Below are 24,305 nucleotides of genomic sequence, written 5' to 3' on the forward strand. Positions count from 1 at the left end.
TGGAGCAGGAGCCCTGCCGTCTCCTTGCTCGCCTGCTCCGGGCTCTCTGGGGTCCCACCAGCGTGAGCACAGGTGGTCATCCTTGAACCCCAGCCCCTCGGAGCCCCAGTGCTTTCACTCCCTCAGCCTGCAAGGGTCAGATTTGCCATCGAAAATAACCTCTACTTTTTTCTTTTGTATTTTGATAAACACTAAAGAAGCTGGAGCTGTTAACCTTTACCTTGGGGAAAACCTCAGAACTGCTTTACTTTGGTGTTGCAGAACCTCTTACTCCTTTCAATACACAATTAGTAATCAACTGTTTCGTATACTTGTTTTCAGTTTTCATTTTGACAAGCAAGCAGTGTAATTACAGCTATTAGAATAAAATCTCTTAACTATTAAAAAAATAAAGGTAAATAGATGGAGAAAGATAAGACATACTAACAGTCATCAAAAGAAAGCAGGAGTTGCCATATTAATTTCAGACAGAGCAGACTTCAAAGCAAGTAAAGTTATCAGGGTTAAAGAGTATTATGTAATGATAAGGGGGTCAATTCTCCAAAATGACATAACAATCCTTAATGTGTATGCACCTAACAGAGCAAACTACATGAGACGAAAAACTGATAGAGATGCAAGGAGGAAGAGATAAATCCACCATCATAGCTGGAGACTTCTACACCCCTCTATCAGAAATGGACAGATCTAGCAGGCATAGTTAAACTCAACACCACTATCAATCAGCTGATGTAATGGACATCTACAGACTGTTTTATCCAACAACAGCAGAATACACATTTTTCTCAAGCTCACATGGAACATTCACCAAGATAGACCACATTCTTGGCCATAAAACATACCTTAATAAATTTAAAAGAACAGAAATCATACAGTTCTGCTCTCGGAATACAACGGAATTGAACTAGAAATCAACAACAGAAAGATAGCTGGAAAATTCCCAAATACGTAGACATTAAACAACATTTCTAAATAACACATGATCAAAGAAGTCTCAAAAGAACTTTAAAAATATTTTGAACTAAATGAAAATGAAAACACAACTTATCAAAATTTATGATACAACAAAAGCAGGGCATAGAGGAGAATTTATAGCAGCAAATGCATATATTAGACAAGAAGAAAGATTAAGATCAATAGTCTAAGTTCCCACCTCAGGAAACTAGAAAAAGAAGAGCAAATTAAATCCAAAATAAGCAGAAGGAAAGAAATATTAAGAATTAGAGCAGAAATCAATGACACTGAAAACAGGAAATCAAGAGAGAAAAAAAATCAATGAAACCAAAGCTGGTTCTCTGAAAAGATCAGTAAGTTCAATAAGCCCCTGGTCAGGCCAACTATGAAAAAAAAGAAAGGACACAAACAACTAAAATCAGAAAAGAAAAAGCAAGCAGAAACACATCATCGTAAACAGCACTGATGTCCACTTTTTCATTTCTGGCAACTTTTAAAAATTAATTTTTATTGGAGTATAGTTGATTTAAAACGATTTCCTGGATACACCAGGAAACTCAGACACCAGCATCTCCACCACTTGCGGGGGCAGTGTGTGGGGGGTGTTTGTCTACAGAGAAGCTCCCTGGAGAATGCAACAGGAACAGTACCATAAAATTTACAGTAAAATAGGAACAGAGGCAGCCAGTTGATTTTGCACAGGTATATGCAAGCACTTCAAACCATCCACTCTTCTCGAACCCTGGCATGCCAACTGTCCGTCACAGCACCTTTAAAAGCAGAGGCACAAACATCACAAATGTTTGACCATAGGGCTGTGTGGTTCAGGGTTTTATGAGAAAGCCATCTTTAATATACAGGGTTATAAAACATTGCCAGGTTATAGACCTACAGATTTCCTTTTTATACAACAAGTTCAAATGCTGCAACCATGACAAATCAGTGTCATTAAGGCATCCTCATGTCTCCAAAATCATCTCATCAAAATTGTACCACATCAAAGGAATTTCCCCATCAACCATCAAGCTATGACATGTGGTGCTTTTTAGGACACAGATGTACTGTTTACAGCTAATGGGTGAAACCATGGACCAACACGTAGGATTTCAGGATAAACAAGAAAAATCACATGATCATATCACCAGATGCAGAAAACATATCAGACAAAATCCAACGTCCCTTACTAATAAAAACTCTCAGTAAACTAGGAATAGAGAGGAAGCTCCTCAACTTCATACCTACAAAACCCCCACAGCTGGACTTCCCTGGTGGCACAGTGGTTAAGAATCTGCCTACCAATGCAGGGGACATGGGTTCGAGCCCTGGTCCAGGAAGATCTCACATGCCGTGGAGCAACTAAGCCCATGCATCACAACTACTGAGACTGCACTCTAGAGCCTGTGAGCCATGACTACTGAGCCCTCGTGCCACAACTACTGAAGCCCACGTGCCTACAGCACATGCTCCGCAACAAGAGGAGCCACCGCAATAAGAAGCCCACGTACTGCAACAAAGAGTAGCCCCGACTCACCACAACTAGAGAAAGCCCGATCACAGCAACGAAGATGCAATGCAGCCAAAAAAAACAAAAACAAAAACAAAACCCCCCACAGCTAACAACATACTTAATGATGTGAAACTCAAAGCTTTCCCACTAAGGTCAGGTAAAAGACAAGGATGTCCCTTCTCGCCACTTCTTTCCAGCCTTGTACTAGAAGTTCTAGCTAATGCAATCCGAAAAGAAAAGGCATACAGATTGGGAAGAAAAGAAAACTTCATTTGCAGGTTATATGATCACCTAAGTAAAAAATCCAAAAGAACTGACAAAAAATCTCCAGGAACTAAAAAGCCATTATAGCAAGGTTGCAGGATACAAGGTTAATATACAAAAGTCAATCTCTTCCCTACATACCAGAAACGAATGGGTGGAATTTGAAATTAAACACAATACAACTTACACTAGCACTCCCAAAAGTGAAATACTTAGGTATAAATCAAACAGAATATATACAAGATCTAAATGAAAAAAACTACAAAACTGATGAATGGAAGCAAAGAACTAGATAAATGGAGAAATATTCCATATTCATGCATAGAAAGACTCAATATTGTCAAGGTATCAGTTCTTCCCAACTTGATCTATAGACTCAACACAATTTCAATCAAAATCCCAGCAAGTTATTTTGTGTATATCAACTGATCCTAAAATTTATATGGAGAGGCAAAAGACCCAGAAGAGCTTACACAATATTGAAGGAGAAGAACAAAGTTAGAAGACTGACACTACTCTACTTCAAGATTTACTATAAAGCTATAGTAATCAAAACAGTGTGGTACTGGTCAATGGAACAGAACAGAGAGCCGAGAAACAGACCTTTATAAATACAGTCAACAATCTTTGATAAAAACAGCAAAGAAAACACAACAAAGTAAAGACAGTCTTTCAACAAATGTTGCTGGAACAACTGGACATTCACATGAGAAAAATGAATCTAGACCCTACATTCTTGACAAAAATTCAAAATAATCATAAATCTAAAAGTAAAACAAAGCTATAAAATTACTAGAAGATCACATAGGAGAGAACCTAGATGACCTTGAGTATGGCAATGACTTTTTTTCTTATCACTTCATTCCTTCTTCATGCTCTTTTATGTAGAAAGTTTCTAATCTATATTATTTTCCTTCTCTCTAAATAACCTTTAAACCATTTTTGCAAGGCAGATCTACTGGCAAATTTCCTCAATTTTCATTTGTCTAAGAAAGTATTTCTCCTTCAGTTTTGAGGGATAATTTCACAAGGTACAGAATTCTAGATTGATGAGATTGTTTTGGAGGGGTTTTTTTGGCAACACTTTAAAGATTGCACTCCACTTTCTTGCTTACATGGTTTCTGAGAAGTCAGATGTCATCTTTACATTTGTTCTTCTAGAAGTGAGGGGTTCTTTTTTGTTTGTTTTGTGTTGTTTTACTTCTAGATTCTTTTGGATTTTTTTTTTTATCTTTGTGATTTTCTGTACTTTGAAAATGACATGCCTAGGTGTAAATGTTTTGGTATTTATCCTGCTTGGTGTTCTCTGAGCTTCCTAACTCTGTGGTTTGGTGTCTGCCATTAACCTGGGGGAAATTCTCAGCCATTGTTTCAAATATTTTTTGTTTTTTCCTCTCTTTTCTCCTTCTGGTACTCCCATTACACATCTACTACACCTTTTGCAGTTGTCCCGATGTTCTTGGATATTTTGTTCTGTTTTATATCAATCTTTGTTCTTATTGCTTTTCACTTTTTGAGGTTTCTATTGAGATATCCTCAAGCTCATAGATTCTTTCCTCAGCCATGTCTAGTCTACTAATAAGGCCATCAAAGGCATTCTTCATTTCTGTTACAGTGTTTCTGACCTCTAGCATTTCTTTTTGGCTCCTCCTCTCTGCTTCCATTGCCCATCTGTTCTTCAATGCTATCTACTTTATCTATTAGAATCCTGAGCATGTTAATCATTGTTTTAAATTCCTGGTCTGATAATTCCAACATCCCTGGCATGTCTGGATCTGATGCTTGCTGTCTCCTCAAATTATGTTTTTTTGCCTTTTGGTGTGCCTTGTAATTTTTTCTTATTAGACAGGATGTATGTGGTAAAATGTACTGCTGTAAAAAGACTTTTAGTAAAAGGTGGTGGTAAAGTGTGGGCATTAAGGGAGTGTTCTACAGTCCTATCATTAGGTCCCAGTCTTTAGTGAGTCTATGTCTCTGGGCTGTGAACGTCACAAGGGTTTCAAAGTTTTTTCCTCCCCTTGCCACTTAGGTGGGACAGGATGGCTAGTGGGCTAGAGAGTTAGGCATTTCCTTTCCCCCAAGTCAGTTAGACTGATATTATTTAGCAAGTTAGGTCCTGGTTAGGTAGTTTCTCCTGAGGATGAAATCTTGTTAAGAACAGAGTGCTCTAGCATATTCCAAAATGGTTCCTTTTCCCCTCTCTCCACCAGAAACAGGAGGGGATTTTTCTCTGGTATTTACTGTGAGAACCTGGTAGAGCTCCCAGAGGTGAATCTCACACAATTGTGAGGACCCCACTATGACTGGGTCCCCTGGAGTTTTTAATGCTCAGATTTGTCCACACTGAGCCTCCAGCCACTCATCAATGACAGTTCAGATTTTCCTACCCAACTGGTTCCCACACTGGCTTCTGCTCAGAAGTCTCTGCTCCAGTAAGCTGTGACTCCCTGTATTCTCCTGTCTCTCCAATCTTGCAGGAAGTGATTTGCCCTGTGCCCTCCTCTCTTACAGATCCAAGAAGAGTTGGTGACTTTTTCAGTCTGTTCAGATTATATTACTGATTGTTAGCATGGAGTGGTGACTTCCAAGGTCCTTACAGGCAGAACAGGAAACGAGAAGTCTGGCAATGACTTTTAGATACAAAACCAAAGGTACAATCCACGAAAGAAATAATTGATAAGCTGGACTCCATTAAAATTAAAATCTTCTGCTCTGTGAAAGATACTATCAAGGAAATGAGAAGACAAATCATAGACTGGGAGAAAATATTTGCAAGAAACATCTAATAAAGGACTGTTACCTAAAATATACAAAGAACTCTTAATGGACCAAAGGTCTTAACAGATACCTCACCAAAGACAAATACAGGGCTTCCCTGGTGGCGCGGTGGTTGAGAGTCCGCCTGCCGATGCAGGGGACACGGGTTCGTGCCCCTGTCTGGGAAGATCCCACATGCCGCGGAGCGGCTGGGCCCGGGAGCCATGGCCGCTGAGCCTGCGCGTCCAGAGCCTGTGCTCCGCAACGGGAGAGGCCACAACAGTGAGAGGCCCGCATACCGCAAAAAAACAAAAAACAAACATACAGATGGCAAATAAGCATATGAAAAGATGCTCCACATCATAAGTCATGAGGGAAATGCAAATTAAAGCAAGAGATACCACCACACATCTATTAGAATGACCAAACCCTGGAAACTGACAACATCAAATGCTGACAAGGATGCAGAGCAATAGGAACTCTCAATTCATCACTGGTGGGGAGGCAAAGTGGTACAGTCACTTTCGAAGACAATTTGGTGGCTTCTTACAAAACTAAACATTCTTACCATGTGATCTAGCAATTGCACTCCTTGGTATTTATCCAGAGTTGGTAAATTACATGTACACAAGAACCTGCACACAGATGTTTATAGCAGCTTTTTCATAATTGCCCAAATATGGAAACAATCAAGATGTCTTTCAGAAGGTGAATGGATAAACAAACTTGGTCCAAGCGGAGAGTGGAATGTTATTCAGTGCTAAAAAGAAGTTAGCTATCAAGCCTTGAAAAGGCATGGAGGAACCTTAAACACATACTAAGTGAAAGAAGCCAATCTGAAGTCCACGTACTGTATTATTTTAACTACTGATATTCTGGAAAAGGCAAAGCAATGGAGATGGTAAAAAGATCACAGGTTGACAAGGGTTGAGGGAGGAGGGAGAGATAAACAGGCAGGGCACAGAAGATTTTTAGGGAAGTGGAAATACTCTGTATGATGTTGTAATGAAGGATGTGTCATTTTATATTTGTCCAAACCATAGAATGCACAACACCAAAGATGAACCCTAAAATAAACTATGGACTTTGGGTGATTAGGATATCAATGTAGGTTAATTCATCATAACAAATATACCATTCTGGTGGTTGATAATGGAGGAAGACTATGCATGTGTGGGGAAAGGGGTTATATGGGAACTCTCTGTACCCTCCTCTAAATTTTGCTGTGTGCTTAAAACTGCTCTTAAAAAAAGTCTTTAAAAAAGTAAAACTGTCTTTATCCACAGATGGCACTGACCATTGTATAGATGGTCCTATAGATTCTACCCAAAAGCTGTTAATAAATTAGTGAGTTTATTAGCAAGGCTGCATGATCCAAGGTCAGTATACAAAAAATCAATTGTATTTTTATACTAGCCACAATCAGAAGTAGAAATTTATAAATGCCATTAATAAGAACAAAAAAATATTAACTACTTAGGGATAAATCTGATAAAAGATGTATAAGACGTACAGTGAAAACTACAAAGCACTGCTGAGAAAAATTAAAGAACTAAAGAAATGGAGAGATATGCCATATTCATGGATCAGAAGACTCAATATTGTTAAGATGTCAATTCTCCCCAAATTAAAGATGCAGTGTAATCCCAATCAAAAGCCCATGAGGCTTTTTTGTAGAAATTGAAAGCAGATTCTGAAATTCATATGGAAATGCAAAAGATCTAGAATAGCCAGTCACATTTTGAAAAAGAACAAAGTTGGAAGACTTATACTACCTGACTTAAAGACTTGTGGCAAAGATACAATAATGGAGACAGTGTGGCACTGATGTAAAGATAAACAAATGGAACAGAACGGAAAGTCCAGAAATAGGCCCACACCATATACGGTCAATTGATTTTCAAGAAGAGTAAAGTAATTCAGTAGAGAAAGGATGCTCTTTTCTTTCAAATGGTGCTGGAACAAATAAATATGCAAATGAAAAAAAAAGAAATGCATTTCATCTTGCTATATTCAAAAAAATCAATTCAACGTAGACCATACACCTATTGTAAAACCTAAAACTATAAAATTCCTAGGAAAAAAAAGGCAGTAAATCTTTGTGGCTTTAGGTAGTCAAAGATTTCTAATTGGACTTCATTAAAATTAAGAACCTCTGCTCTTTAAAGGACATTGTTAAGAAAACCAAAAATATAAGCCACAGATGGGGAGAAAATATTTCTAAAACATAAATATCTGACAAACATATAAAAGGATATGTTTTATAAAATTCTTAAAACTCAATAACAAAAGATGAACAACCCAATTAAAAATAGGTAAACAATTTGAACACATACGTCATCGAAGACGACACGCTGATGACAAATAAGCACGTGCAAAGATTGTCATTGGGGAAATACATATTAACACCACGATGAAATGCAACTACACACCTACTTGAATGTCTCAAATTAAGAAGACTTTCTATAACACTCTTTGGCAAGGATCTGAAGCAACTGGGACACAAATTCTTCTGGTGGCGATGTAAAATTGTACAACCACTTTTGAAATGAGTCTGGCAGTGTCTTTAAAAGTTAAACATAATGAGGATATATGTATATGTATAGCTGATTCACTTTGTTATAAAGCAGAAACTAACACACCATTGTAAAGCACTTATATTCCAATAAGGATGTTTAAAATAAAGTTAAACATACGCCTCAGTCATTCATGAAAATGTATGTCCATACAAAGACTTGCACATGAATGTTCATGGCAGTTTTATTTGTATAATACAAAATACGCATCAACAGGTGAATGGATGTGCAGACTGTGGTCAATTTATGCAAGGGAATACTATTCTGTAATGTAAGAGAATGAAATACTAATCCATGGAACAACCTGGATGAACCTTAAAATAGTTACACTGAGATAGAGGCCAGACCCCACCCCATCCCCAACAAAAGAGCACATACTGTATGATTCCATTTATACAGAAAAATAAAAAAAACTAAGTTATAGCAACAGAAAGATCAGCAGCTATCTGGGGATGTGGGAGGGACAACAGTAAGATTTACAGACAGACATGAAGAAAACTGTCAGGAGTAATGATTATGTTTATTACTTGGATTGTACTGATGGTTTCACAGGTGTATACACGTATCAAAACTTACTAAAGCATACACTTTACATATGTGCTATTTACGATGTCAACCACACCTCCATAAAGCTGTTTCTAAAAAAGTAGAACATCTGTAACACTGACATGAAAAATGTCTATCACACGTATTAAATTTTTTAAAAAGCTGTGGAATTATCTATATCATGATCTCATTTATGTAAAATATATGTGTGCTTACACTGAATATACAGTATATATGTATAGAAAAAAGCCTGAGGAAATATACTGTTAATCTGTTTACAGTTTGAGATCGGAGAAAATAGATACAACTTTTCATCTTATATATCCCTATATTGTTTGAACTTTGTATAACAAATAGGCGTTACTTCTGAAATTAACGACGAGAAGAAATTAGCAGTTTTAAAAGCCACTGGGCAAGATGAACTTGAAGGTAAAAGCCAAAATCACTTCTTTGTACAGCAGAAACTAACAACGTTGTAAAGCAACCATACTCCAATAAAAAATTAAAAAGTAAAAAATAAAACAAATTGACTTATATGTGAAAAAAATGGAGTCTTTCTTTGGAGAATGATCCCCAATCGTGGAGAACAGGGAGGGGGCACATGCCTCAGAGTCACCTGGACTGATCAGACTCAGAACTGCTCTGCCCTTCTCCCAGGAGAGAATCCCTACTTCCATGAGCTACCTGGATGGACAACAGCGTTCGTCTAATCTTCAGGTACCCTGAGGCACAAAAGCGCCAAGAGCTCTCCAAGACCAACAGTCTTACCTCCGATTTTCAGCGGGTATGAGGGATACCCCCAAGGCTATGGTAACAAATCTGACAATGTTTCTGAGCCCGTGCTCTTGGGGTATTTAGTACCTTGGATAATTTTCTGCTGCTGTTCCCGGATTTCATCAAAACCCAAGCCTCTGGTCTCCTCCGGCTCCTCGAAGAGCCACGGGTTGGGTCCTCCTCGCTTGGCCCCTCCAGTCATCAGGCTGGACCTGAGAACAAGATTACAGGCGTTACGTAGCTCGAAAAACATAGCTCTGCTGCAAATCACTCCCACGAGTGCCGAGGGGGCTAGCCTCGTCTGCTTTGAAAATTCAATTCGACTGCAGTTTATTGCATGCTTAGTTTATGCCAGCAACTGTGTTCAGTGTTGGAAGAGATACGCAGATAAATAAGGCCCAAGCCTGGTCCCCAGGAGAATTACAGCCTGTAAAGGAGACTGTGGCAGCGCATAATAGTTTTACTAATCCTCCATGAGACATCTGAGTCAATAATCATAAATGAAGGTCTTAAATTTCAAAACACAAGGCCAAATGGAAGTGGCCTTTCTATTAGGACAAAGTCTGTCTCACAGGTGGCACCAAAGGCACAAATATTATTTCTCGAGAAGATATAATGTTGCCCCTACAGGTTACAGCATTAAAAATGACCACTTACTTTCTTATTTGGCTGCTCAGATAGAAACACATGCAGGGTTTCAAAACCAAGTCTATGAATGTAGCATAGCATTTATAACACCAATTCTGAATTATCCATCCTAATCTTGACTCCCTCTCATAGCCCATAGGCTCCTTCTGCACGAGACATATTGGGCTCCTTGCTGCCCCAGGAACACAGAACACACACTTCTGGCCTCAGTCCCATGTTTACAGGATCCTTCTCACTCCAGGTATCTCCCCTTCTGCCTCCACCTGCCCACATTCTGTGCAAACTGTGAGGAGCATCTTGTGGATGAAACCACATCCGACCATTTCTACCCAGATGGGAACAGCCACTCACTCTATAGTATGACTCATAGGATTTTTAAAATGATGGTAATGAGGGGCTTCCTTGGTGGGGCAGTGGTTAAGAATCCACCTGCCAATGCAGAGGACACGGGTTCGAGCCCTGGTCCAGGAGGATCCCACATGCCACGGAGCAACTAAGCGCGTGCGCCACAACTACTGAGCCTGTGCTCTAGAGCCCGTGAGCCACAACTACTGAAGCCTGCGAGCCACAACTACCGAAGTCCGCGTGCCTAAAGCCCGTGCTCCGCAACAAGAGAAGCCACCGCAATGAGAAGCCCGCGCACCACAACGAAAAGTAGCCCCCGCTCGCCACAACTAGAGAGCCTGTGAGCAGCAACAAAGACGCAAAGCAGCCAAATATTAAAAAAAAAAAAAAAAAAAAAAGAGAATGGACCATGCTCACCAGCTCCACTTCTTGACCCTTGGGGTTCACTCTTCAGCCCCCGTGATCCAACTTCTACCCCATCACACTGCTGAGGCTTTTCTCAACCATAACCTCCTTACTGCCAAAACCTCGTGCCAGTTCTCACTTCCCCCGTCCTCCAGGCCTCACTGGCCACTGCTGACCTTCTTCCAGTATCCAGGAAACCCTTCCTCCCTCCGCTCCTTCCATGCCACTCTCTCCCACGGGCAGGTCCTTCTCTGTAACTTGCAGGTACCTCTTCTTCCATCTGCCCTTTAAATAGAAGTGTGCCTCAGGGATTCTAGTTAGATCTTCTCTTCTTGCTATACTGTCTCTCCCTGGGCAATTTTACCTGTGGTTTCAGGCTGTAAGGACAGATGCTAGCAGTGCTTACACCATTTTTACTCCCCAGTATGAATGAAACAGGCCATATTCTCGAGTCATCATGGTGGTGGATTCTCACCTGGGGGCTCCCGCCCTGGCAGGGCACTATCAGAAATCTGACGGTGGGGGAGGAACGGCGTACAAATAGTTAAAAAGAAACCCCACATATCACAATCCAGGGCAGGCAGGTCCTCCCATCCCTCATCCTGATTGAAAAATCACCGACTTTCAAATTTCTCTACCCACACCATCTCCCTACAGGCTCTTCTATCTACATTTATGGATTTTCCTTTAGGGCTCTCCAGCTGGGAACTCCACTCCAAATTCAACACACCCAAAATCAAATTCACTACCTTCACCTCATAAGCTGTTTCTTCTCCTATCCTCTCTAGCGGCATCACTGTATTCCCAAGTCATCCAACCCCCCCTCACCTCCACCCCCTGGCCACATCTCATCAATTCCCAAGACCTCCCTTGGAGCTGGTTCTGAAGTCCATGCCCCATTTCATCATCTCTCATGTAGAAGAAGCTCATAGCCTCCAACCGGTCTCCTTGTTCCCAGTCACCCCGATTCAAAGCACCTTATACTCTGCTGCCAGAACGATCTTTCTAGACCAGAGATCTCCCCTATTTTAAAACTGTCACGACTCCCTAGAAGCTACAGGTCAAACTTAAGCTTTACAACATGGCCCCAGTGATCTCTGCAACGTCATCTCCCGACACCCCCTTCCATAACCCTACTCTTCCTTCAGCCTTAAGACTCTTACCACGTCTCAGACAAAGGCACAAACTTTCACACTCTCATGTTTTTGTATGAGTCTGGAGGGTCCCCACCCCCACACCCCTTTGTCCATCTGGCAAAATTCTATTCATCCCCCAAGGCTCAACTCAAATGTCACTTCTGCTGTTTAGTCTTTCCCGATTCCCGTCCCCACCCCCTCTTCCCTTAAATCCATCACTCCTGGTGCTCTCACGGCACTTCGTGCAAAACCTCCAACGTGGCATTTATCAAGCAGGATTGTAGTTAGTTATTTACTCACCTGTCTCCCTTCCTAAATTATGAGCTCTGGAAGGAAAGAGGCCACATGACAGTCATGTTTATATCCCTAGGACCAGAAAGACAGTTCCTCTGAGTACGCTGGAGAAGCATTCAGTACGTGTTTATGAAACAGAACTAAGAAAACCACTGAGCTTTTTAAGCGAGAGACAAAATGAGAGGGATATTTAACATTTATTTTGAGATTAAAAGAAAAAAAAGGCAAAAGAAATCTTAACTGCCACCTGCCTTCAGGAGTTTAGCAGCAAAGACTGACATTGTTCGAGCAGATGGAGAGAATTTTAACTTGAACGGGAATTCTGTCACTAAAACACCTTGCAGCTCAAGCCCACTTTTGGAAGGACAATGAAGGAGTGTTTCTCCTTTGAAAAGTCAGTTAAAGAAAGGAAATGCTAAATACTATGCTTCTGAGGTTAGGGTAGACTTGAAATGTTTTTAAAAATAAATCAATTTTTACCCATATTTTCAAGATGGAACTTATCTAATAAAATGGAACTTATCAAATAAATGTCACATTACTAAACAGGTTAGATATCTGTCTTAAGATTTTACCAAAAAGTTTTAGTCCCTTCTGACACTGTAAAAAGATTTCATTTTTATCCCCAAAAGAAAGTGATACACATTATTAAATTATGACAATATGGGGGGGTTGCAGTTAATCCATGTTTTTCTGCTGACAAATGTAGTTGAAACTTGTTAGAGTTCACAGGGAGGGTGTTCTTATCAACCGAATATAGAATTGAAAAAGCAGTGAATTCCAAGAAGCAGCTTTTCTTAGCATTTCCAAAAGATGTCAAAGTGACCATAAACATGTTGTTTTGTCTGAAAAAACATCGGTGTTTGAGTATTCACAGGCCACAGAGAGGTTTGCAGTCAGGACTAGAGATGATATTTCTAGGGTGTCAGTGAGCTGGATCGAGTCTACAGAGCTTTGTAACTAGACTTGCCTGTAGATGTGAAATGCTGCTATGGTCTGAAAGGGTGATTTCCCTTCTCAAAGCTTTCTCAGCTAGTTTCTTTCCATGAATATAAAGATGCACAGAGGCTCAAATTTCAATCAGAAATAGTTTCCTTTGACATACATTCTTTAAAGGCAAAATCTGGCAACAATATCCAGTCTGGCTTACACTGAGGAGAGGCCGCAGTCGGGGAGGTAGACCAGAAGGCTAGTGCAATTTAGGCAGAAGGGGATGGGGGTCTGGATGAGGGAAATGCCAAGATGGAATGGCAGGGAAGGGACGATTCACCCAGCAATTCAAAGGAAGGCTCCACAAGTGCTGGTGAGTAGAATGGAGACAGAGGATCAAGATTTCCAAACTGGGTGACTTGGAGAATTGACACAACTTAGGGAAATGTTTCATTTCCTTTCGGGATTTTCTCAGATTTCGACATAACTCCCGTAACAACCCCAAAGTAAAACTGCTGTCAAGATCATAAGCTATGGATTTGTGGCTACTTGTGGCCATATTTACTAGACAGCTAACTTCTTTAAGTCCAGTACTCTGCCCAATTCTGTTTTTGTATCCCATCCACCTATTCATCTAACCATCCGTCCTACACACACTTACTGAGTCCCTTCTATGTGCCAGCATGAATCTATGGGCTTGGAAGAGAACAAGAGAGACAAGTACCTGACCTCAGGAAGCTGGTACTCCAGGGACAATAAATGCCTAACACTGAGCCTTTTGCAAAGTACTCAAATTTTTGTTGTTGTTAACTAATTGAAGATTACTCAATTTGTTTAGACTAATTAGTATTAGTCCAGAACAGTAAGACCTCAAGCAAGGAAAATCTCTTACTTACATGTCATTCAAGGCAAGTCTCACAACAGCATCTTTAAAATCTACCGTAAGCAAATAATTTTTTAATTGTAAACCACTCTCATTTTTCTCCCTATTCACTGCTGGCTAAACGTTACCAGTAAGAAGTTTTAAATGTAACAGTAAAACTTAACAAAACAGCTCACAGAAGAACACAAGTGCAGGGGGGAAAGGCCATCAGAAGTCATTATTTTGGCCTCTGACCTGAATTTGAGAAACCTCTGTGTGCTATTCTCGAGTCATCCAGGCAATCTAAAATCAAGCAAATAAAACCAAAGGGAACAATTCTTTACTTTTACCTTAATGTCACTGTCATGGTACCTGCAAAGTCGAAGGAGGACAGGAACGGGTGATTGGAAAAAAAAAAAACCACAGAATTCTTAGGTTTTGTCTTTTTTTAAATTGACATATAGTTGACGTACAATGTTGTGCTCATCTCTGCCGTACAGCAAAGTGACTCAGTTATATACATGTAGACTTTTTATGTTTCCATTATCGTTTATCACAGGATACTAAGTAGTTTTCTGTGCTATATATTACGACCTTGGTGTATAAAAACCTAAGAATTCTAAGTGAAAGATGAATTAGCTGCTCTGCCAGATGTCTGGTGACTGAGCGCCATCTGCTGGTTAGCGATTAAAGTACAAAATAAATGTTAACCAATAATTACCATTTATTACAAGCAGCTCCTTACTTTATTACACAGTGAAGTCTTGAAAACACATTTATAAAGAGAAAGACTGAAAGTCAACAATATGCTTCCATATTACAAGGGAGTTTCTGTTGTGCCTTTTCGACACTCATTTCAATAACAAATGTTCTACATCTTCTTTCACTTTGTTCTGCATGACCAAACACACTTAAATGATAAATCCATTGAGAACCCAATGAGGCTGACAATTTGCATTTAGGCATTAGGCGTGCCCAGTGATTTCCATCTTTGCCTCAACCTGTTTTCCCCTTTATATGTGTTTCCATTCTCACTCATTTAAAGATACAAGGCACTAAAATATTCAATTAGTTGTGCAAATTAACACTGTTCTCTGGACAAAGATGCAAGTCCAGTAAAATGAAATTGGTGGAAGGGAGTAGAATTAAACACTACAGTGCTCTACGGTGTTAAAAATTCTATGCTAGAATTTTATATTTGTCAGCTGATGTACAAAAATCCAAATTTGGCATTGAAACTGTTGAAGGGTGTGAATAATGTATATGCTCGAGATGCACAAAAGTACTGCCCATACAGTCATCATTTCCACCTCAATAACCTTGTTCCTTATCAATCTAGTTCATATCCAAAAACTCAAATTCATAATAACCATGGCATCCTCTCCCTCCGGAGCCAAGGCCCAGAAATCTGTAGTCTCCCTCAGGTGAATTTTTATGCAACCACCCAGGCACCAATACACAGATGGGTATGGAAATTACAGGTCTGGAAAGAGTAGGGTTAAAGAACGAGGGAAACCGTAAGCGGTATAAACCCTACTCACTCCACAACGGCGATCTCAAGTCTCATTCCATCCAGTTCTTCTCAACTTCCTCCACCTCACATGGATCTCTCTCTTCTCCAATCTCCTAGACCATTTATGGCCCAGGCCACATCATTTAGCACATACTTATAAACCATCACGGACTGTTCTCCGTGGTCTGCGGCACGTGGGATCTTCTGGACTAGGGCTCAAACCTGTGTCCCCTGCATTGGCAAGCGGATTCCTAACCACTATGCCACCAGGGAAGTCCTTCTTTTAATAGACAAGAAAATTTTCTTTTTTCAGTTTCTTTACAATTTTCACTTATAAGAAGCACAAGCTGGAAAGTATTATAGAGGTTTTATAAAAAATAAGTCAACATAACTTACAATACAGTGTGTATAGATAACTCCTTTCTTCCTGTTTATTCACTGCCAAGAATTTGCTTCCTTTTTCAATTCCCAAGTGAGTTTTATCATTTAAAAGTAATGCATGAGGACTTCCCTGGTGGCGGAGTTGTTAAGAATCTGCCCGCCAATGCAGGGGACACGGGTTCGAGCCCTGGTCCGGGAAGATCCCACATGCCGTGGAGCAACTAAGCCCACAAGCCACAACTACTGAGCCTGTGCACCGCAACTACTGAAACCCGCGCCCCTAGAGCCCGTGCTCTGCAACGAGAAGCCACTGCACCACAAAGAGCAGCCCCCGCCCGCCACAACTAGAGAAAGCCCACACCCAGCAAATGAAGACCCAACGCCGTAAAAAAAACCAAATAATAAAAGTAATCATGCAGAAGTAGGAAATCTTTTTATTTTCCCCATCAAAAGTCACAACTGTACCAGTAGTTAAGGACTGCAATTCAAAACAAGATACCATTTCTCACCCATCAGATCAGCATAACCCAACCAGTTCTGTAACACCCGCCGACACCTACGGTGTAGGGAAATGGGCTCTCCCATATACCGTCAGAGGAAACGTAAAGCACTATAACTTTTAAGAAACAGACATGGCAGAACCTGTTACATTTTGAACACCCATACCTTTTGTCCCAATAACCCCACTTAGGGGAAATCTGTCTTATAGAGATAGACGCCACAGTCTTCATGGATATTTACCACGTCATTGTTTGTAATGGCAAAAAACTAAACCACCCAATATTCATCAAATGGGGAGTGGCTGGAAAAGTGACTGCCTATTTCTATCGTGAAATAATGCAGCTATTGAAGAGAATTTTGTTAAATCTGTTTGTTAGAGGAATGCCCAAATTTAAATGAAAAACACTAAATTACAGAGTAATATGTAAAATTCTTTTCCACAAAATAGGAAAGGAAAATGCATATTCATGTAACTACACTTGTAAATATTTGTACAAGCACAGATAAATGTGGGGAGGTTAACACAGGTTACATCAGGAGAATGACACTGGAGGGAAGGAAGGGGGAGAGGGTATTAACTTTGGGTCATACCTCAGTGTAGACTGACTTGTTATCATGAGTGTGTATCGTGTGGATAATTTGTTTTAAATTCAATAAAAGATGAGTCATTTCCCCATAGGGAGGGAGAACCAGGGAAGGAGAGCGGATAAGGCAGCCAAGACCCACAAAAGTAAAGACCATTTCAGTGAAGACTATCAAAGGCACTGAAAGGGTTCCTCTCTTTCAAAATTAAGAATGGGAAGCAGAAACTAAAACCAAGAAATGCCAAAACCAAACATCTTCTTCCAGGGGGAGAAGAGCAATGGAAGAGAAAGATGTGACAGGAAAAGGCAGGAAGATGAAAGAGGGGGAAAGAAACAAGAATAAGCAGCTTGCAGATGGACGGGGAAAGTCTACAGAGAGGCCCTGAGGAGGAAGTTTAAACATGACAAATGGGTTCGCGGTGACACAGAGGAGGGGGGAAAAGATGAAAGAGAACTGGACGGTAAGCGATTCCTCCTCCAAAGTTGGACAGTCCAAGCAATCAACGCTTCTCTCCTCACTCTCAAGGGAGGAGAGCCCTAACTTTTAAAAATCTAGGAACTGGAAAGGTCTGAGTATGTCTCCCCTTCTATTGACTTACATCTCCATCTTGTGGCCTGTTCAAGACATAGCTGTGTATGTGTGTGCATACATACATACACACACACATGTACGGATAGATACACAAGCGTCTCAGTGTATAGATGCATGTATACTTATACATAAGTATACATGGCTATATACGTATACATACACATACATATGTAATATATACACTAAGCATATATGTAACGTAAGTATACATTATGCTATATATTGTAAGTATACGTGTATATGTAAGTATACTTATAAGTATATATACATATGTATTACATAAAAGTGTGTATACATGTGTATTTACGAATTTTTAAATTCAAGTAGAACATACAGGCAAAGAAACCGAAGCGTAGAGCTCAAAGAATTCACAAAGTGAACACCCCCCAGGATAAGAAACGCAGCGTAAGCAGAACCCCAGGACCTCCCATGCCCCCTTCTGGTCACTACTTCCCCCAAAGGGAACCACTTTCATTACTGATAACACCATATACAAGGCCTGCCTTTGCAGGAATGGAATCCATACAGTGCGCAAGCTTCTGCCTGGCTTATCTCACCCAGTGCTGTGTTTGTGAGATGCATCCAGTGTGTGGTGTGTGGCTGTAGATCGTTTCCTCTCATTAGGATCATTGTATAAAATACGCCATCATGTATTTATCCACTACAGTGTTGGTGTTCAGTGGTTGTTTCCAGGTGGGACTATTTGGAAGCATGCTATCAACACGTACATGTCTTTAGTAGTTTTCAGAGAGCTTTCCAGAGTGGTTGTAAAATGATGGTCCCTCCAGCAGGACATGAGAACTCCAGTGGCTCCACATCTTAGTAACTCCTGAGACATCTGTAATTTTAATTTTAGCCAATCTGGCAGGCGTAATGGTATGACAGCATGGTTTTAGTTTGCAATTTCCTGATGACTGGAGAGGCTGAATACCTTTTCATGTGTTCAGCCACTGGACATCCTCTTTTGTCAAGTACAACATCAAGTTGTCTGCCTATTTTTTCCCTAAGGAGTTTTTCTTGATTTATGGGGGCTCTTTATATATTCCGTGTCAAATATATCTTACGTGCCAGATATATTCACTGCAAATCTAGATTCCCATTCTATGGCTTGGCTTTCACTCTCTCTGTGCTATCTTTTGATACACAGAATTTATTTTAATGAAATCCAATTTACCATGCATCTCCTTCACATTCAGTCTTTGTGTTCTGTTTAAGAAATCTTTGCCTATTCTCAAGGTCATAAAGATATCTTCCTACATTTTCTTAAAGTTTTAGTTTACCTTTCACATTTAGGTCTACAATCGTTCTGGAATTGATTTTCATGGAAGGTTGACTGTAGAGGCTAAGATTTGGTTTTTTTCCATGTGGACATTCAGCTGACCTAACACTATTTATTGAAAAGATCTTTTCTCCACTGCACTGCAGTGTCACCTGTCATAAATCATGTGACAACATGTGTATGGAGGGCTGTTTTTGGACTCTATTTTGATCCACTGGTTTACTGGCCTGTCCTTGTGCCAACACCACACTGCAGCTTTACGGTTAAGTCTTGATAAATGATCACGTGAGTGTTCAAAACTTCTTTTCTTCAAAATTGCCTTGGCTCTTCAAAATTACCATATATACCTTAGAATCAGCTTAAGTGACAACAAAAAAAACTGGCTGGGGACTCTAAACGGGTTTGCTCTGAATCTACAGATCAATTTTAAGAGAACTAACATCTTTACAGTACGGAGTCCTCCCAATCTGTGAACATGGTTATCCCTCTATTAGGTTTTCCTTCCTTTCTCTAAATGCTTTATAGTTTTTAGTATAGAGGTTTCATACTTTCATTTGACTTATTCCTACGTATCTCCTGTTTTTAAAATACTGTTATAAATAGCACCTTTTAAGTTTGTTTTCATTTGGTATGTCTTTGTTGTCCAGCTTTCAAGACCTTCCTAGGAGAGGAACTACCAGGTTGCTGCTGCGAGCTCATGGACAGACCATGCTGTATCACATCCACACAGCGATAACTGGCCACCTTCATTGACTTGAGCAACAGTGTGGGATTGCAACGACTGATATTTACCTAGGTCTTAATGTCTCTGGGTTCACTCCCTTGATCAGTCATCCAAATGGATAATCCTTCTTTACCATTAGTATCTATTTGGAAGTCAGGCTGCTAACAGAGCTTCCTTTCCTAGCCCACGGAGAAAAAAAAATCTGGGCTAAATGACCTTCAAGTGATAATCAGTCTTGTTAGTACACATAACTGAAACACTTCAAAAGAGCTACTCTGTCAAGTTTGAGACAATTTCAAGATATTTAAGAGTACTATTTAAACATCCTACTTCATAAGCCCCAAGATATACTGCTAGACCAAAAAGATAACGCACAGGAAAGAGGACATTTTACACTATAATTCACATTAAAAACCGAAAGGGTGAGAGTCACTGGAGATGTATGTGTATCCTTATACACGTGTATTACCTTTCTAGAAGGATACACAAAACTGTTAGAAGTTGCTGCCTCCAGGGAGGAAAAGGGAAAATGCATGCCAGAAGTGGGAGGGCACTCCAGTTTTCATCGATAACCTTTTTGTACAGTTGGGTGTTTACATGTGATAAACATCTTTAAAAGTAAATTTATGTTTTAACATTTTTTCAAAAGCAAGTATTCTATTCGTTCCCATTAACCACCGGAACATCCCAAAGCATCAACATTTTGGCCTGACACTATCAACCAAACTGCCTCTTCCAGAAAAGTCAAAAGAAATACTTGGTCATATGACATATCCAGTTTTTCCCCCAAGAAAACATGGTCACCGTACACTTTGCATGGCTAGTATCAGACCAGTAGTTAATACAGAAAAAAAACTGCTAAGGCAACATATATTCCAGATTTTTCAAGTCGGTCCATGTTTCAAACACTCCCTCTTGTCCCTAAGTATCAGTCCCCGCAACAAATTAACCTATTTAACCTATGTTTCTCCAGAACATGGAGACAAAGTCAGAAGCTATTACCTCCCAAATGGAATTAAACAATAATTAACAAAATGCACAAGATCATCTGTCTACAGAAGCAGCCAGTTCTATGAAACTGTATAAATGTGTTGCTGTTGAAACTGGGTTCTACTTCGAAAGCACTTCTCCTAAACCTCTTCAGGAATACAGGTAAGAGTAAATAGCCCAGCTTCTTTAAACAGTGAACTAGAGATTTAAGGCAATTATCCAAGTTCCACTTGAACCTAAATAAAATAACCCAGAAGGCCAGTGAGCTACCACTTCTCTGGGATTTCAAGAACTTACTGAGGTCACAGTAGTGAGGAACCTGGAGTCTCTGGTGTCAGAAGAAACTTCAAGATGAAGAGAGTCACTGTTGCTAAGGGAACAGAGGAGGGGTGGTACAGCAGTCCCACCCAGCATCTCTATGTCCTTTCTCCCTTGTTATCAGAATTCAATTTTGTTCAAGTCTCCACTGCTCAGGGAACATAAGCCTGCCCTCAGTTTCAGTTCAGGGATGTATCTATCCTGAATAAACCAAGCCAATCATGGCAACTCCATTCCACCATGGCTCTTGGTATAACATAGCATGTGATACAATCCTAGCCTACTTCTGTTTTGAGCCAAAGTCTACTGTGAAGCTTCCAGGAGGTGTTTTTTTCCCCCTCTTAGAAAATAACTGGAAAATACAAGAGAATCAACAGAAAAACTACTGAAAACAATCAGAATTAGACTGTTTACATATAATAGCATCCAGATATCCAGTTTTCATATAAACATCAAAAAGCATGACGAAATGAAAAACTGAATTTAAAACTACCACCAAAACTATAAAATACCTCAAAATAAATTAAACCAGAAATGTGTATTTGAAGAAAACATTCTGAAAGGCCTGAAAGATGGCTTGAACAAACAGAAAAAAAACCCCATATTCTTGGGTAGGAAAATTCAACATTATAAAGGATTAAGATTTCATGTAACCCCAATTTTTAAAAAACCAACAGTTATTTCTCTTTTTTGGAATTAGATTAGCTGATTTTGATGGTTTTTTTAAATGAAAATTGTTTAAGTAGTACAATGACAGAAGACTAGCCCTATCATGTACTAAAACTTATAATAAAGCCACAAAATGGTATTAGCAGAGATCAATGAAATGCCTTACGAAGTCCAGAAATAGATCCAAACATGTATGCGAATGTATTATACGATAAATCTCATCTCAGAATTTGTGAAGATGGATGACTCAGTAAAAAAAAAAAAAATGTAGTCAGTCACAAAAATAGTCAAATAGGGAAAAAGTGGGATTCGTACTCTTCAAATTCCAAATGGATCAAATATTTAACAGAGGAAACAAATTTAACAAAAATTTAACATCAGAACTATCTTCATATACTAGATTGGAACAGGATACAAAATTTAATAACACTCTTTGGAGAAGGCTGTATGGAAATAGGTAGTCACATAAGTTGCTAGCACAAGGTTAAACTGGTTCTATGAAAATTATAAATGCATATATCCTTTGGCCCAGCCATCCTTCTTCTAAGAACTTATCTAGAGATAGACCTAGACCTTCACACATATGAAATCCCTTATGTATAAGGTTATTCACCACTATATTTTTGTAATAGAAAAAAAAACTATGTAATATATATACACAAATGTAATAGAGTGGAAACAATACACATACCAATAGGAAACTAGTTAAATTACAGTAGTGCATACAATGAAATATAAGGCTATAAAAAAACTAATGACAGAGGATTCAATTACAACATCAACCCTCATATTTCAAAAAAAGAAAAAAACCTCAAAGCTAATGACAAAACCTCATGTGCTGGTTTGAGAAGATCTCCAGGATATTTAGATGACAAAAGAATGCTGTAGAATAATTTGTGTAGTATGCTACCGTTTGTGTAAAAGATGGAGGGAAATAAGAAAATATTCCTATTTGCTGGCATATATTCAAGAGAACCTTGGAAATATATACCAAAAATTATTAACACTGGTATTTGTTGAGGAGGGGGGCACACAGGAGGGAGGCTTTTCACTGAACACTGTTAAGTGCTTTTAAAATGTCTCAGCCACGGGCTTCCCAGGTGGCGCAGTGGTTGAGAATCTGCCTGCTAATGCAGGGGACAAGGGTTCGAGCCCTGGCCAGGGAGGATCCCACATGCCGCGGAGCGACTAGGCCCATGAGCCACAACTACTGAGCCTGCGCGTCTGGAGTCTGTGCTCCGCAACGAGAGGCCGTGATAGTGAGAGGCCCGCGCACCGCGATGAAGAGTGGCGCCGGCTTGCCACAACTAGAGAAAGTCCTCGCACAGAAACGAAGACCCAGCACAGCAAAAATAAATAAACTCCTACCCCCAACATCTTCAAAAAAAAAAATAGAAAGTTTCGAAAAAAAATGTCTCAGCCACGTGAATACATTACTTATGCAAGACATACCCTCTTTCCTCTCCTATTGAAGTCTGGAGTGTGGCTGGGAACTTTCTACAGGTATTCTCGACCAAGAGGAGTCGGTCTGAAGACGAAGGCAAAACAAAGACATGGCCAGAACCTGGATCATCACCGACTGTGTAATTAACCATCCCTCTCAATTCTCTAACTTGGAATTTATTATACAGAGGTATTTTTCCTTATGTAAGTGGTTTTGCGTAGGGTTATCTGTTCCCTGCAGCTGAGGGCATCGTGACTGTAATACTAATGCGTGAGCTAAACCAGGCACCCCCTTGGTGAGGGTAAGAACAATAAACACCGCCTTCTTTTCCAGACCTTTCAGGTGTTTTCCTTGGTCCTTCTCCTCTGACTGCTGCAGACACAACCTCCCTTTCTAGTCTGCACTGTATATACCCATTTGCACTGAATTTGTCTTGTTTCCCCTGCCTGCCTGAACTCTTTCAGAATGAGCATTATAAAAGGCGAACAAACCCCACCAGGGTCGCCTCTCAGCCCACCTCATGTGCCTCTATTAACTTCTGATTCTAATCTCCGCTAATTAAGAAAGTAGACAGACTATGTACCAAAGTTACTTATCTTTCCATCAAACCACCCCAAATAATCAGTGAGGCAGAGACAAAAAGTGAGGGGTTGCCCCAAGTCCCATTTCATGCGCCTCTTTGTCAGCGTAGTCAAAGACTACATTTCCCAGCCTCCCAGGCAGGCAGGTTGGAGCCATGTGATTGGTTACGGCCAATGGGCTGCTACCTACGCAACTTCTAGGCGATGGCATATGAGAGGGGGTGAGGCCTCCACACCCTCTCTCTTCTCCTCTCACAGCGAACATGGCGGTCTCGTGTCAAACACAGCACAGCCACATGGTGGGAAACCCTGAATCACCCTTTGAAGGGAGCTGTCCCAGAGAACCACCAGACTTTATATAAGGCAGGCAAAAAATGCTTTCATCTGGTATTCCCCTGAGGGTCCCAGGTTTACAGAGCCCAGCCTATCACATCCCGACTCAGTCTACCTTTCAATCAACAGAAATCTGCTGAGCGCCTGCTATATACCAAACTCCCACTAGGTATTTATAAAAGATACTGGAAAAACAAAAGATCTTCATTCAGTGAGCAAATAGTTATTAACCATTGTGTTAGGTTTTGGTCCCCGTCCTCAAGGTATTTAAAATTTAGATGGAGAAACAAAATATAGGCTTGCAAATATATATATATATATTAAAACCACATGGCTTCCCTAGCTAAATCAGCTCCCCACTAATATTCCCTCAAAGCACAATATATTTTTCTGCTGAA

The 24,305-nt window shown here is 40.1% G+C and overlaps 1 protein-coding gene across 3 annotated transcripts in view; it reads right to left on the reverse strand.

Moving 5' to 3' along the window:
• STX8 (syntaxin 8) overlaps positions 1–24,305 on the reverse strand; it is a 240,041-nt gene that overhangs the window by 186,820 nt on the left and 28,916 nt on the right. For all 3 annotated transcript variants that reach the window (XM_004266848.3, XM_049701681.1, XM_033422863.2), the window contains exon 5: positions 9,466–9,590. In XM_004266848.3, coding sequence (XP_004266896.1) covers positions 9,466–9,590 — 125 coding nt within the window. The remainder of the gene's footprint in view (positions 1–9,465; positions 9,591–24,305) is intronic.

Source organism: Orcinus orca, chromosome 19 (assembly GCF_937001465.1).
Source record: "Orcinus orca chromosome 19, mOrcOrc1.1, whole genome shotgun sequence".
Lineage (NCBI taxonomy): Eukaryota > Metazoa > Chordata > Mammalia > Artiodactyla > Delphinidae > Orcinus > Orcinus orca.